The sequence below is a fragment of the Phocoena sinus genome, chromosome 14, assembly GCF_008692025.1.
Source record: "Phocoena sinus isolate mPhoSin1 chromosome 14, mPhoSin1.pri, whole genome shotgun sequence".
Lineage (NCBI taxonomy): Eukaryota > Metazoa > Chordata > Mammalia > Artiodactyla > Phocoenidae > Phocoena > Phocoena sinus.
In genome coordinates, this window is record NC_045776.1 from 21091281 (window position 1) to 21105796 (window position 14516).

Genomic DNA, 14516 nt, shown 5'->3' on the forward strand with positions numbered 1-14516 from the left:
AAAAAGTTGAAATTAACATAATCAATAGGTGGTATGAAAGCCTTTCATGAGGAGGTATTAATATTTTAAGGTATTCTGATCTATAGAAACAAGTGTTCAGTCCCTGCTTTAAAAAAAAAAAAAGAAGAATAAAAAGAGAGAAGGGATGTTTTTGACCTTCTTTAGTGTAACCACATTTCAGAGTAGCTGACCAGCTGGGTTTTTTGTGTTTGTTTTTGTCTGTTCGCTTGCTTTCTGGAAATCATATTGTTATGGGGATATTACATGACATGTCTATTATAGATTTATGCTAGTTTTGAATACACCACCATATTAAACCTCTAAAAGGTTACAGAACAAAATAAAAAACTTAATAAATGATTGAAAAAAGGACAACTTATCAAAATCTGTTCTAAAAAAAGAGAAGAATGTTTTTACTTTCAAGTGATTACTCCTGCCATTTTTCTCCCAACTTCCATTGACTTAAGACTATAAATAAGCATGTATGTATACATGTATATGCTTATCTATTTTATATATATTACATATATATATATTCCATATATAGAGTTTATATGAAACACCAAGAAGAAAGGTAGGCCACAAAAGAGGGGAGACGGTAGTAATTTAGTGGTCGTCATCTTGACTGTATCTCACTGGATGGAGATATATATCGATAGTCATAGATATAATTTGCTAGCACAAATATACCATCAATACACACATGCATACCTGATTAACTAAATAACTCAATAATTCCAAACTGACTTTGAGAATAGGGAAAACAGTACAGATTTCACAGATGAACCATGCAGAACTGCAACTACAGGAACCAGAGCAAGGTTCACTTCATCTTACCAGGCTTAGGAACAATGAGCTGTGCACTGGTCTGGGCGTTTCCAGCCTCATTTTCACCCACACACTGATAAAAGCCTTCATCCGACTTCACCACCCCAAGGATTCGTAGGTTGCTTCCTCCCTAGGGAGAAGAAAAAGCAGGTAAAGCATTTGAAAAAGCAAAAAAACTCCAAGTGACCAAATAATCACAAAACAAATTTTAATCAAACTTCCCAAAAGAAACCAGAAGGGAGGCCAAGAGGCTCCTCAGCCTTACAGATATGTCCTGTGTCATCTGGGAAACGTCACAGATTCCCAAGATTCTGCTGAATCCACGTGCCGCAATTTAACCTAGTTCTGCCATGAAAAGTATACTCCCAAGAATGCACATCCTCCATGAGTGAGCAGTAAACAGAAAACTCTTTTATTAGGTATGGACGAAAGAGAGGTTAGTATCAAAAGAAATCTCATTCTTTTCCTTGTACTGAAGGAAATAGTTTCAGTGGGTGCTGGAGGGGGAAAAAAAAGCAAAAGGAAACAAAAATTACTTACCTTTGCAGCTTCTAAAGGACAAGAAATCTAGGTTGGCTATTTTCTGGACATTTGCCAAGAAAAAAAATATCTGAAAATCCTTTTAAAATTGTGTGCCCTTTCGGGGATTTGGAGGAGGGTATGGTAGATCTTTTATACCCATGTCATTCTTGTTATATGGCCGAAATGTTTCACCTTCAGTATCCATAAATTAAAACACACCAATGTTAACTCCTGTTTTATGTAAATTGGGCCACCATAGTTTTCAAGGATGGATGATAAAATGATCTGAAATAGCATTTAATTACAGTAACTCAGTTTATCTTCGATAGTGTAAGAATTAGTTCAGTAAGTGAGACGAGTTAAATCACTTGCCCTGAAGTCATTAAGAGATAAATATTACCTCATGGGGAATACTTAATTGTTTTTAGTGTCTTGTAGTCAATTCTCAGCTGATGTAAAATTCTTAAGATAAAGTCGACTAACTTACAATTAACAATTCTCATATAAGTTACTATTTGTGCTAAATGTTACACGTGTGACAGATCTGGAGCTATTGGGGAAATATTTTTAAGCACAATTTAATGTGAAAAGGGCTCATACCATACTTTTTTTTTTTTTTTTACCTTAAGAAAAGGAACATTTTAAGTAGGTTGGCTATAATAAGTCATGCTGGGGGAAAGATTATTCAAACTGTAGAAAAAAATGAAATGCTTCATTTTATCCTGTGTCCTTAAGGGCACTCAACAATTTCCTCTATATGCAAGTAGCATATATTTTAGGCATATACAACACATTTCAAGTTGCCCCATGGCAGATCATTTTTAATTCAGTGATAGGGGAAACAGCATTGCATGTAAAGGAACTAATGGATTGATGTGGCATTCAAAAGTTAAATTTTTTTCCTTTCTTACTCCATTCCCAACCAATTAAATGCAACTAAAAATGAAAAATGGTAAGTGGTGATAAACATAATAAAGATATTCTTTACGGGTGTATTCCTTAAGAGCCCTTACAATGTGACAAAATGCATGAATCAAGAGGTGATGAAAGTTTCTGAAAGCCGACTGATCATGCAAGAGGGACCACCAGCAAGAGGCACTGTCGAGCCATGGAGAGAGCTTGTGCCTGCATTCTATAGGGCACTTACACTATAATTGCCATCTCCTGGGAGACCTGGCTTGGAGGACCACTTTTCTTTGACAGGGTCATGTCTGCATCTCAAACATAAGAGAAATGGATTGAAAGCCTCCTTCTTTAGCTGCAAAGTTCTTTGATATTTAAAAAGTGCTTTTCATATTTCTCAGATATTCATTTGAATTCAGAACCTCTGATGCTGACCTATGCCAAAAGGAGAGTTTTCACAGAGCATTTTTAAATGAGCAAAGCATTCTGCTGGTAGCAGCAAAAACAATAATAATAATGATAGGTATGGATCACTCACTATGTACCGGGACAACAACTCAGTGAATATACCACCATTATCCCTATTATCTCTCTCCAGGGAAGGGACAGAGAGGTACACTAAACCTTATAGGAACTATAAGAACCACTGTTCTTGGCTTCAATTCTTTCCAAAGTTTAGAACTGCAGAGGATGTGAACTCTGGGTCTTCAAATCCTCTCCACCACTGCCACCACCATTGTCACTATCACCATCATCACTGCCCTTTTCTACTGCTCATGGAGGATCAGCTGGCCTATCTGGAAGAGCAGCAAAGGAGCAAAGAGTGACCATCCTAATTACCAAAGTAAGACTACCATATTCATAAGTAGCGCATCTTACTTGAAACTTTATTATAATGGGCCAAATTTAAAGAAGTAAGAGATTCTTGGATTCACACAGTCTAGAACTAGATTCTAAACTCTGTTTTTTCAAGAACCACCAATGAAAATATTTAGAAAGCACTGGTCTTAGGCCCCCCATTTTTTCTTCATTTGTTTAAAACCGTGTCTGTAAAACAAGGGGGCTGGACTGTTTAATGACTCTTTTTTAGCTCAAAAATTCCAAGTCTAAAAAATGATTTGCTTTATTGGAACAATTTTCTTCATACATCATAAACATTCCCAACAGGAATGTTGTTCCCAAGAAAGAAAAGCAACTGAAAACAGAGTAGACAATGAATGGGATTGTAACGTGAATATGAAAAAAGATAGTTACCACTATCTGAAAATAATCACTAGGAATGACCACATCTCCATTCTTCATCCAATTCACAGTGGGCACAGGCTTCCCAGAGACTGCACATTCAAACTCAATATCCATGCTTTCATAGGCATAGAGGTTGGAAGGGTGATTTAAAAACCATGGTGGAACTGTAAAGACAGAAAAATTAAAAGTGAGTGGGTGGGGATGTGAACTTGCATGCTAACATCTTCTCTGATTTCGAAACAAATATTGAAAATGTTTGTAATTCAAATAATTCCCCTAAGCCCTTAGTTTACTTTATAGGAACTACTGTAGGACATGATAAACTCCCTCCGCCCCCCCTGCCCCCCGCCAAATGCAGTTAAACAGTGTGTTGTTGTGTTAATGGTGTCTTGCCACAAAGAATGTAAAAAACAACAACCTTTGCATATGATAAACAAAAATAAATAAATAAAAATTTTAAAAATGCATATAATAAACATTCTGAATAAGTGTTTGTATCTAATTGACCTACATAAAGGACACTGGAAAGTCCATAAAGCTATGGAAACTATGCTGATAAAGCAAATAAAGGGGAGCTCATATGACTGACACAACCCAGTGTATAAGACATGAACGCTTAGTGTCTGTGTAATTCTAGAGTTTCATTAGGATTTAGTTAATGTGACGGACTCGTTCCTATTGAAACTGGCTGTGGTGATAGGGCACTAAAAATGACCATCATCTTTACTGTGGACACATGCCTATTGTCCTAGCAATAATCTACTCTAGTGCATTGCTATACTATATTACTATTTTCTCAGCAGGGTACATGATACACTAATTTAATGTCTTAATTACCATAATACTCATTACTCTATGATGGAAATTTGCAATTGAAAGGAAATTACAAATATAACACACCTTCGCCAGTGAATCTCTCAGACCTGGTGCCTCAAAGCACTGTGTAGGAAAGGAACATTTTAAAAAGTGATGTTGGAAGGGATAAATTGGGAGATTGGGACTGACATACACACTCTACTATATATAAAGTAGATAACTAATAAGAACCTACTGTATAGCACAGGGAACTCTATTCAATACTCTGTAATGACCTATATGGGAATCCAAAAAAGAGTGGATATATGTGTATGTAAAACTGACTCACTTTGCTGTACAGTAGAAACTAACACAACATTGTTAAATCAACTATACTACAATAAAGAAAAAAATGTTTTTAAGTGATTGTCATTTTCTTCCACTGGGAACCTTAAAATGATGTGAAACTTGAATATTTATATTGTCTGAAATCCAGGTTAAATTCACAGGGAAGTAGAAGCCTTGATCCCCTTTTCACCTTGGAAATAAATATGTATTTTTCATAGACATTTTTAAGGACAGATTATAATTTTTGTCTTTGCTGTTGTTATGCTCAGTGGGTAAGGTGTGCTAATTTTTGCTTCTTTGAGTAACCACCATACTTTGCTCTTTCCAACCACCATCAGCAAAACTTTCCCTTGAAGTCAAAGTGAATTTGTAATCTTTGATGGTCATTGCCTTCTAGAAAAATCGAAGAGCCAGTGGAAGGCACCCAGGATTCAAGTCCTAGTTCTTCTACTGAATGATCTTGGAAGTCAGATCTCTCCCCTCCCCGCTCCTCTCCTCTCCTCTCCTCTTTCTCTCTCTCTCTCTCTGTCCCTCCCTCTCTCCCCTTCCCTGTCTTATCTTCCTATTTTTAACTAAATATTTGGGCCTCTAGTACCAAACAACTTTTAAATTCTTGAATCTTTCACAGGGGCAACTTGGTTTAGATGACTTGGCTGGGATTCATTAATATTCACAGATTAAAGATATGGAAAAAATGATATGGATTTCATATGGAAAAAATGAGAGCTTTCCTACAGAGAATGTGTCACCACTGTATATAGGGCTAAGATTAATTATTTACAATTTATAGTAATATTAGACTTTATTTATTCTTTCACCAAATTCACTGAGAATGAACCAACATCAGAAATATTTCTTGAGTGCCTCTGAGCAGATACATTTATGATCTCTTTTGGATTCTGTTGTCAATTTTATCACAGATTTTGATCAAGTATTTATTTACCAGCCAACAGCCAGTATTTATTGAGAGCTGACTGTACCATTTATTAGCCTAAGCACTTTATTATTCACACCAGAACTCTTTGAAGCAGGCTCTTTTACCCCCATTCTAGAAATGAAGAGACTGTGGTGTGTAAGCAGCTTCTCCAAACCACATAGACAGGCTGACTCCACTGCCTACATCCTGAACTATTTTGTAATAGTTCTACCTCTGGAAAATTCCGATGGAAAATTATTTTGCCACCAAAAAATTCTGATGGAAGGATAACTCAAAAATATTCCCAAAGCCTCAGTGATAATAGAAATTAAGCAGTTAGAGCTGTTAAAAAAAAATAACATCACGTTGTCTATTCTGCCTCTCCCTTTAAGTCCTTCTTTCCTGGTGCCATGAAAACTGTCTGAGTCTGCTAAGCCCTGGTGTTCATGTTCATCAGATTTCCTGGAATCATCTGTGCCCACATCAGAGTTTTCAAAATTCAGATGACTTCCATAAGTGGATCTTGAAATTAATTTATGGGGTTGAGACTAAACTTTAAATAGATATGCATATAAGTAATATAAATATACATAAACATATATCATACATAAACATATACATATGTGTGTATATATTTATACAGAGAGAAGGAGATTTAGTATTCTCTTCTCTTCCTGCTTTCCTCTTCTACACTCTTAATCCTTCCTATTCCTATGCTACTCCTCTCTCTTTCTCTTTCCTTGTGATGAGCAGACTAGAATTTATTCATCCTATTTTAGGATTGCTTCCTAGAATTTAGGACCTAGGTATACCTTTCACTGCTCTGGGGTACTAGATTCTCAACACAAATACAAACTGGGACTAATGAGTGAACATGACTTATCGATGGTTGTGGACATGTTTCTTTAGCATTTTTCTGATCATGAAGAGGGAACTCACACACTCCTTCTTCCATGAAATGTTGTCTTTCATGAAGCCGATGATGGGTTTTCCTGCTTCTTGCACTGCTCTCTCTCTGTGCTCAATTTTTATACCACTTATTATTGTTAGATATTTTTCACCTACATCATTATTTACTAAGCAGACTATAAAGATGGGGCCTGAAGCATATGCTTTTTCTTTTAATTCCCTTTGAATATTAACATAGTTCTCCTTCCTTTCCACTCTCATGGAAGGAATAATTCACTACTTTAAACTATTTGGGGGGCAACAATTTCTTAATGACTAATAAAAATGAAGTGCCATGAATTTTCAAGCTTATCAAATCGTTCCATTCACACAGTTTTAGTCCATTTCAGAGAACTGCTTAACATACACGTATGATGCTACAGCAATTTCAGGCAAGATATTGATTTTGTTATACTTTCCTTCTTTAGATAGAATAAAATTCATGACCAGAAATAAATTACCCACATTTTCATTAGATCTTGGTTTCTCAGGGTCTTCTTAAGTACTTAGAGTACATATATAGAGAATTTTTATAACTTAGGGGTTGAGGGAAGAAGAAATAGTGACTACAACAGAAAGATGGGAAAAATATGTCTGTTCTAGAAAATGCTACCATATTTAGAAATGACTAATAGATGAGAGATCCCTCTACACTGCAATCATTAGAACTGTACAATTAAACCTTAAATTTGAATAAAAGTTTTCTCTAAATTAAATATTTTATAAATGAGTTTCTATGCCGTGACTAATCATTTGCATTCTGTGGGGTAAATTTTATTCGGTAATTTCAGCCCCAAACCAAGTCATCACCAACAATCTAAATAGTATTAAAGGTTTTATTTCACATAAAAGATGCCTCACAAGTATTTTTAGTTAACACTTATCTATTCTTTTCCAGTTATTTAGGTACAAATAAATGTGGGTCAATTCTAAAATACTGCTCTAGGACACATAATTAACACTCTGTATTACCTTGACATTGAGAAGATTCGATACATCCTAAAAATTTACTACAGCTCTTTGAAACTGCAAGAATGAAACTTGAAAGGAATGCAGGTGGTTTAAATGAACACTAGGCAGAACACACAACTGGTGAATGATAAACACGATAAACATCATGGGAATGATAAACATCAAGGAAAAATTCAGATTAGTGAGATTTTGTTAGGAAGACAATAGAAATTACCATGAGCCTTGATGGGCTACATTTTTATCCTGAGAACACTGGAAAACCAGCTAGTGTCCCTGAGCAAAAACACTTCTATCTCTCCAGGCCTTTTGGAATTAATTTGTTGTTGAAATAATGGACATAAACCCGTTGGTCTTCCCTTAAATGCAAATACCTGAAGATTCTGACCAGATCAAAAATCTAAAATACGTTTGCTGCCAAACTGGGTTAACTCTATATCCAAAATAAATTGAGTTCTTTCAAGTACAGTCAGATAATTTCACCTTAAGGAGCCATAGTTTGATATGTAGTCACATTCAGATGACTACAAAGGAAGCCATCTGGTGTTGAATGTAGGTTTAGAGATGACATAGCACAGGGGGAAAATACTTTTTTATCAATTCAGGCTTCCATGTTAAATGTACCTCAACGAAATCCTACTTTTATGGAATAAGGTTTCTAATGGACATTCAATTTATAGATTAGAAATAGCTCTCTGATCCCATAGTTTCAATTCTTCCTGCACCAACTTCTGGTGCCAAAGTAACTCTTTCAGCTAACTTGATCTTTAAATGAATAACCTTCCTTCTCCTTTATTTAACAAGGAGCTGTGTGATATATTTCTGCCCAATCCGACACTTCTCTCCAGGCCTTTTCTTATGTGACTAGTGACTTGAAATCTGCTGAATATTTTTCTCTAGTTTGTTCCTTCCTACCTACACATCTGTCCTCCCCCATAGGACTGGGTGCTGAGATTTGCATTTCACTCTCTAAGTTGTCTCTCACACATACCTGTCTGTACTCTCTTAAAAAATTTAGGTTGGGGTAAGTTGGGTTCTAGCCTTAAGTGACTAGAATGTATCCCACATTGGAAATAAGATCTCATTTTAGTTTTGTTCTAATTAATAATATTGACTGGGGCTCCCATTGTTCTAGAAAAATGACTATTAAGCTATGGCTTTTATTCTTAGCATTTTCTATTCAAAAAAGTGTTTCAATTTCCGGGGGCAGGGGGTGTTTGGGTCCTCTTAACAACTTCCAGAATGTACATTACCTTTTTCCCTGACATATGTGTGAGCCTAAGTGGTATATTTGATTATATATTTTTTTTCTCAAGCAGAAGTAAATATATCATTATTGAAAACTACATTTCAGAAAAGATGATGAAGCAACAACAATTCATCCCCTTGTAGCATCCATCTGGATGCAAATCCACCAAGCTTTTAATTTCTTAAGGACAGGGGCTACCTTACTTCACTTTCTGTCCCCAAGACTAAACATGGGATGGGTGCTAATAAATACTTATTAGATAAACAGGCATGGATGTGGTTTAGTCTTCATAGGCCAATGCTTTGACATTGCCACTTTCTGGCTGCAAACAGGTAATAGCTATGGAAAAGCTAGATGAGGAACAACATTTAAGAATAAGGATATACTTTTCTTCTAAAGTCAATGCTAATGACAACAATAGAATATTAGAAGCATCAAACTATAAGCTATTCTGCTATAGCTGGCAAAGAGGATATTTTAATCATCTTAGAGAAATAAAAATTGAGACCTTTTAATTTATCTCTTACCCCATTATGCCAAAAAATTTGTGCTCCTATCTAAAAATTCTAGTCTATGTGCTGTGGGGATGAAGAACATCTGACCTTCAACCTTTACTTTGGAGTTGTGTTTAGGTTATTTTATTTTTTATTTTTTAAATAGAAACTATTTAGACCTTAGAAACTATTTTAGACTTCTTGCCACAATTTTCTTTATCCAGACAAATAATCCCATTACTCTTCCTCAGTTTCCGCTGCTTCTGTAATCAGGATTGCTTCTCTCTAAATCCAGACTGAGTTTTCCATTTCTCTCTTTAACTGTAGAGCTTAGGACCAAACAGGGAGAATGATGTTCTAAGGCTCAAACCAATGATAAAAATGATAGGAGGATTAATCTCAAGGCCCTAATCCTATATGCTTACTTAAGTTATCACCATGTCTTCGGGAACTTAATTTGTGTGCTATCAGTGTCCTTCAGTAGATGTTGGCAACTCTCCAACAATTAAATCTGTGTGTGTGTATGTATGCATATGTATATGTATATATAAACACACATATATTAAATACATTTATTTCTATATATTTATATACATATCTGTGCTCCCATGTAATCCTATGTAAACTGTAAAATCACACAGAATACCTATATTTAAAATGTTATGTATACACAAAGACATGCAAATGATATATCCATACAGATACAATTTATAAACATCTTTCTTATCCAATTTTCAACTTTAGCTGTGAAGAAAATGAAAACATTTTAAGAAAAACAAGATAAAAACATTAACTCACGTGGGTTATGACAAAAATAATAAATATTTAGAATAAGTTATCTAGTTCCTAACACTGCATACTGACAGAAGTTTTTAAGAGTTATCATTTTTCCCTCAGTCAAATGTTTTCTAGCATGCCCTCTTGTTATTTGAGAGTAAAAGATGTGGATATTCTAAACAGCTAGAAAAAATGTTTCTGTCATGCATGAGAGCAATTTCTGTGTATTTTTAAGTGGACATTGAAGAGTTACAGTAAATTATAGTGAAAACTTTGTTTTTCGAGTTTTTTGTTAGTAGTAGATATTCTATGAGGGAATCTTCCAACACAACATTTAACTGAGACGATGATGAATTCTAACACACAACTAATTTCCCTCCCCCAATACCCAATGAAGTCAAAAGTCCCAGCACACACGCGCACATGGGCGCGTACACACACACACACACACACACACACACACACACACGCCAACCATAGCAACCAAAGAAAAGAAAGCAGTCAATTGCAAACAAACAAACAAAAAAATCAAAATAGATGTTTCTGGAATAGAGGAGAAAGTCAGAGCAGGATTTAGTTCCTTATCTGTCCTTAAACACCAGAAACCGCCCTGGACTTTGAGGAAAAGCCTAAGAATTCTCAGTAATACCTCCAAAATTGAATCAATGTGAAACCTATGGAGAATCCTATGTTTTTCCTTCCTTTTCTGATTGAGGAGAAGCTGCAGTGGCTATCAACCTGAGGACCAGCCCCTCCCCTACAGAAGGGAATAGGATACGGAACCAGCCAACGAAGCTGGGTGCTCTCAAAGAGGCCGAATGTTGCCTCAACTGAACTCACTCCCTGACCATTCCTGCTGGTTATTAAATAATTAATAAAACCTGAAATATCCAGCACTACAAACTGGACCCCAAGGGGTCTCAGGCAGCGTGGTAAATAAGTCTAGAAGTAACTTCTGCTATACTGGCACAGTGTCTGGACAGAGTCACCCACACATGAGCAAGATAAATGGCACACATGGGAAATATGGAAATATATTATCGGCAACCATAATGAGAGAGAGAGAGAGGGTGGGGCAGGGAGGGAAAAGTGGCGGGAGGAAGAGAGAGAAACAAAACACTCAACCCAGAAGAAAATCTAAGCGGAGAAGCAGAAATAAATTTCTTAAGTTGTTTCACACAATGGATTTACTTATTATGAAAATAAATTCAACAACACTAGAGGTCAAAGACTAGATGAAAAACAACAGAATGAAATGAAAAGGAAGGTAGCGGACCTAAGGAAACAAATCAAGGGGCAAAACAACATCATTAGAGAGCCAATATATAAATTAGAAAGTACAAGTAACAGACACCACTAAAAACCAAATTACCGATGTGTTGGAAATGAGATAAATGCAGTGAATGCAGATGAAAAAGGCAAAGAGACTAAAGTAATTAGGAAAAGCTTGTATAGAAAGAGGCCAAGCAAAGATGATTTAATATTGAGATAACTGGCATTCTGATGTAGCAAACTCACAAATGGAACAGAAGATATATTCAAAGATAAAATAATAGGAAATTTTCCCTAAAAAATAAATCTGAATTTTTAGATTGAAAGATTATCCCATTTTCCTGGGAAATTGAATGCATAATTCTCAATAGTAAGACATATCTTATTTGAAATATTGAATCTGGAGGATAAATAATTATTTGAACATTCAACAGATCAAAACACATCTACAAGGAATGAGGGGGAATCAGATTCCCATATAGTAATATCCAATGTTAGAAGATAATGAAGCAATATTACCCAAGAATATTATATACAGTTGTTTATTTACAAAGCCATAGTCTAAATTATGAAAGTGCTCAGAAAACATAGCACTTGCTAAAGTAAGTCTGACAACAAAATCCAGGCAATTAAGAAGAGTACCATCAAAATGAAAAGATAGGCATTGTGATAAAATGACTGGTGATGAATATTGAATATAACTCTATACAGAAATAAAAGTAAACACAGTGGAAATAATGTTTACTGAAGATAAGTCAATTGTCATAAACGTGAAAAGGATACAACTAATACCATAACTACCAAAATCAGAAGGTGGGGGAATGAGAGGATGGATAAGATTGCTACCCCCTCATGCTAATCCCTAGGTGCTATCTTTCACAGCAGGAATTTAATCAATTACGCCTTTAAATAAAACATGAACTTTAAAAAACAGTATCTGTAGCTGCATCACATTGTTATAAACATATTTCTACCTAAGTATCCAACTATTTATATACGTAGAAGGATGTATGGAATACTGAGATTTGGGATGATTTTTAAATCACGTGGGTTATTTTCACAAAATTATAGAGTGATTCTTCTAAAACAATGTTTAAAAGACTCTAGAAGTAAATATTCTAAGATGTACAGTGATTATGGAAGTATGGATATATCTTCTTTCTTTTTTTGTATTTTAAAAACATTTCAATGATTAAAAAAGATATTAATTAAACATTTACCTTCTGGGAGGGCTCACTATGACAGTTTTAAATAATAGAACCCACTGGAAATCCAAGACCTTGTATAAATAATACACATGATATAAATAGCAAGTAAACATATTTATCCTTCTTTTCTTTTCCTTTTATCCTACTTCTTCACTGGGTCTTGGAAGAACTTCAGAGAAACTCTTGTTGCTGGTGACAAGAGTACATAAACCCTTAAGGGAAATCACGTGGAGGTATATCAAATTTGGTGAAGGATGATATATTTCCTATATATTTCCTATATACAGGACGATCTGGGGAAAACCACTGTATGAGAAAAAGGAGAATCAGGAACAACCCTGATTCTGGCTCTACTAAAGGTCAGATTATGGACACCAAGCAAGTAACTGAACTTTTCTTGACTTCAGTTCCTTACTTGAAAACTTAGAAGGTTAAATTGGAATCCAATCATTCAGGTTCTTTGGAATCTCTTCACCAGTTGCTGGGGAGGGGATGGTGATGATGTTTCTCTCCAACCCTTTAATACCTTCAAGGAAAATAATGCTGAGACAGGCTGGGACCCTTTACTGCAGTACGCGCACCTGGACAAACCTCTCCTCGAGCAACAGAATACAAGGAAACTATAAGGGACTAAAAATAACTGTGCATGGGCAGTTAGGGCAAAGTCTGGACAAGAAGATATAAAAATACCCCCCCAAAAAAAAAAATCCAATTGCCACTTCTGAAGAGCCAGGAGCAAAGACAGGGTGTTGGGAGCGAAAGCAGGGTACTGCACATGCGCCTGCACTCAACACCACCAAAGGGGTGGGGAGATCACCTAAGTCACCCCTCCAGCTCGACCGCGGGACACACCCCTTCCCTCACCACATATAAGGAACCATCCCACACCCCCTAGGGGAGTGAGCTAGGGAACATGTTATTTGTTTTCACTCCCCCTGCTACAATAGGGGCCCCAGTAAAGCCTTGCCTGAATTTCTTGTCTGGTCTCTTATCAAGTTCTATTGTTTGGGGAAGGTCAAGAACCCTGGTCGGTATCAATGCCACTGTATATAATGAGCTTCTATATTAACTCGAAGCTTCACGAGAACATTCTCTGCTACTAAAACAAAGAAAGTAAATTATCCCCAAGCCCTTTTTTATCACCCCCGCTTTAAAATTCTGGTGAGTCTAACCCGTTAGTATATTTAGCTGGTCCAATGCTCTTCAACATGAACAGTTTACAACAAGTTGATTTAGAAAAGAAGAGGGAAAGTAAGTTGTCAATTTGCTTTTTATTCAACCATTAAAATAATATTTGAATAGCATCAATGCATTGTTTAAAACAATAAATACCAACATAAGTATCTCAAGCATCTTTGAGTCACTTGAGAAAGTGACTCAAAGACAGGTCAAAGGTAATTAGTTCAATGTCTTGCTGTAAAATGACAGTATTCCTTTCATACTAACACTTACATATGGCTTTTAAGATTACTTGGTGTAAGAGTACTTCCAGCATTGATTACATTCCAACTTTCAGATTTCATCTGCCTTTTTCATTCCTGCATTTTGGCCTCATGAGACCTTAGCTATTCCCCTACAGATAAGACCAAGCTCCATGGTAATTTCACTGCTTTACAAACATGGATTTCAGAAACCATGGAGAAGGGGTGTGTGTGTGTGTGTGTGTGTGTGTGTGTGTGTGTGTGTGTGCGCTCTCCCACATGTGCATGTGTGTTAGGATTTATAAAATCTCACCACACAGATAATCCATTTGTAAACCTGAATGACTTCTTGCACAGTAAACGAAAATGGTCTTTTTAAACATTTCGCCTGATAGTTAAAAGCAAAAAGGAATGCTTACAAAATGTGTGTGTAATTCATAGTGGTATATTGGGTTAAAAAATTCAGAACCCAGAAAGTTCATTTTAGTTAGGAAGAATTGGTATCAAATTTTAAAATGCAGTGTATTGAGGGCAAATGATAAAAGCATGCATTAGATTAAAAACAGCAAAACCTACTACACGTTTAACACAAGTTTATATCAAAAGAAATCTAGGAATTTT

The 14516-nt window shown here is 35.8% G+C and overlaps 1 protein-coding gene across 1 annotated transcript in view; it reads right to left on the bottom strand.

The window, feature by feature from the left end:
* Window positions 1-14516, bottom strand: part of DCC (DCC netrin 1 receptor) — a 774287-nt gene that overhangs the window by 493684 nt on the left and 266087 nt on the right. The window contains exons 6-7 of the mRNA XM_032654035.1: window positions 3508-3662; window positions 838-958 (exon numbers count right to left, since the gene is read on the bottom strand). Of these exons, the coding sequence (XP_032509926.1) occupies window positions 838-958; window positions 3508-3662 (276 nt within the window). The remainder of the gene's footprint in view (window positions 1-837; window positions 959-3507; window positions 3663-14516) is intronic.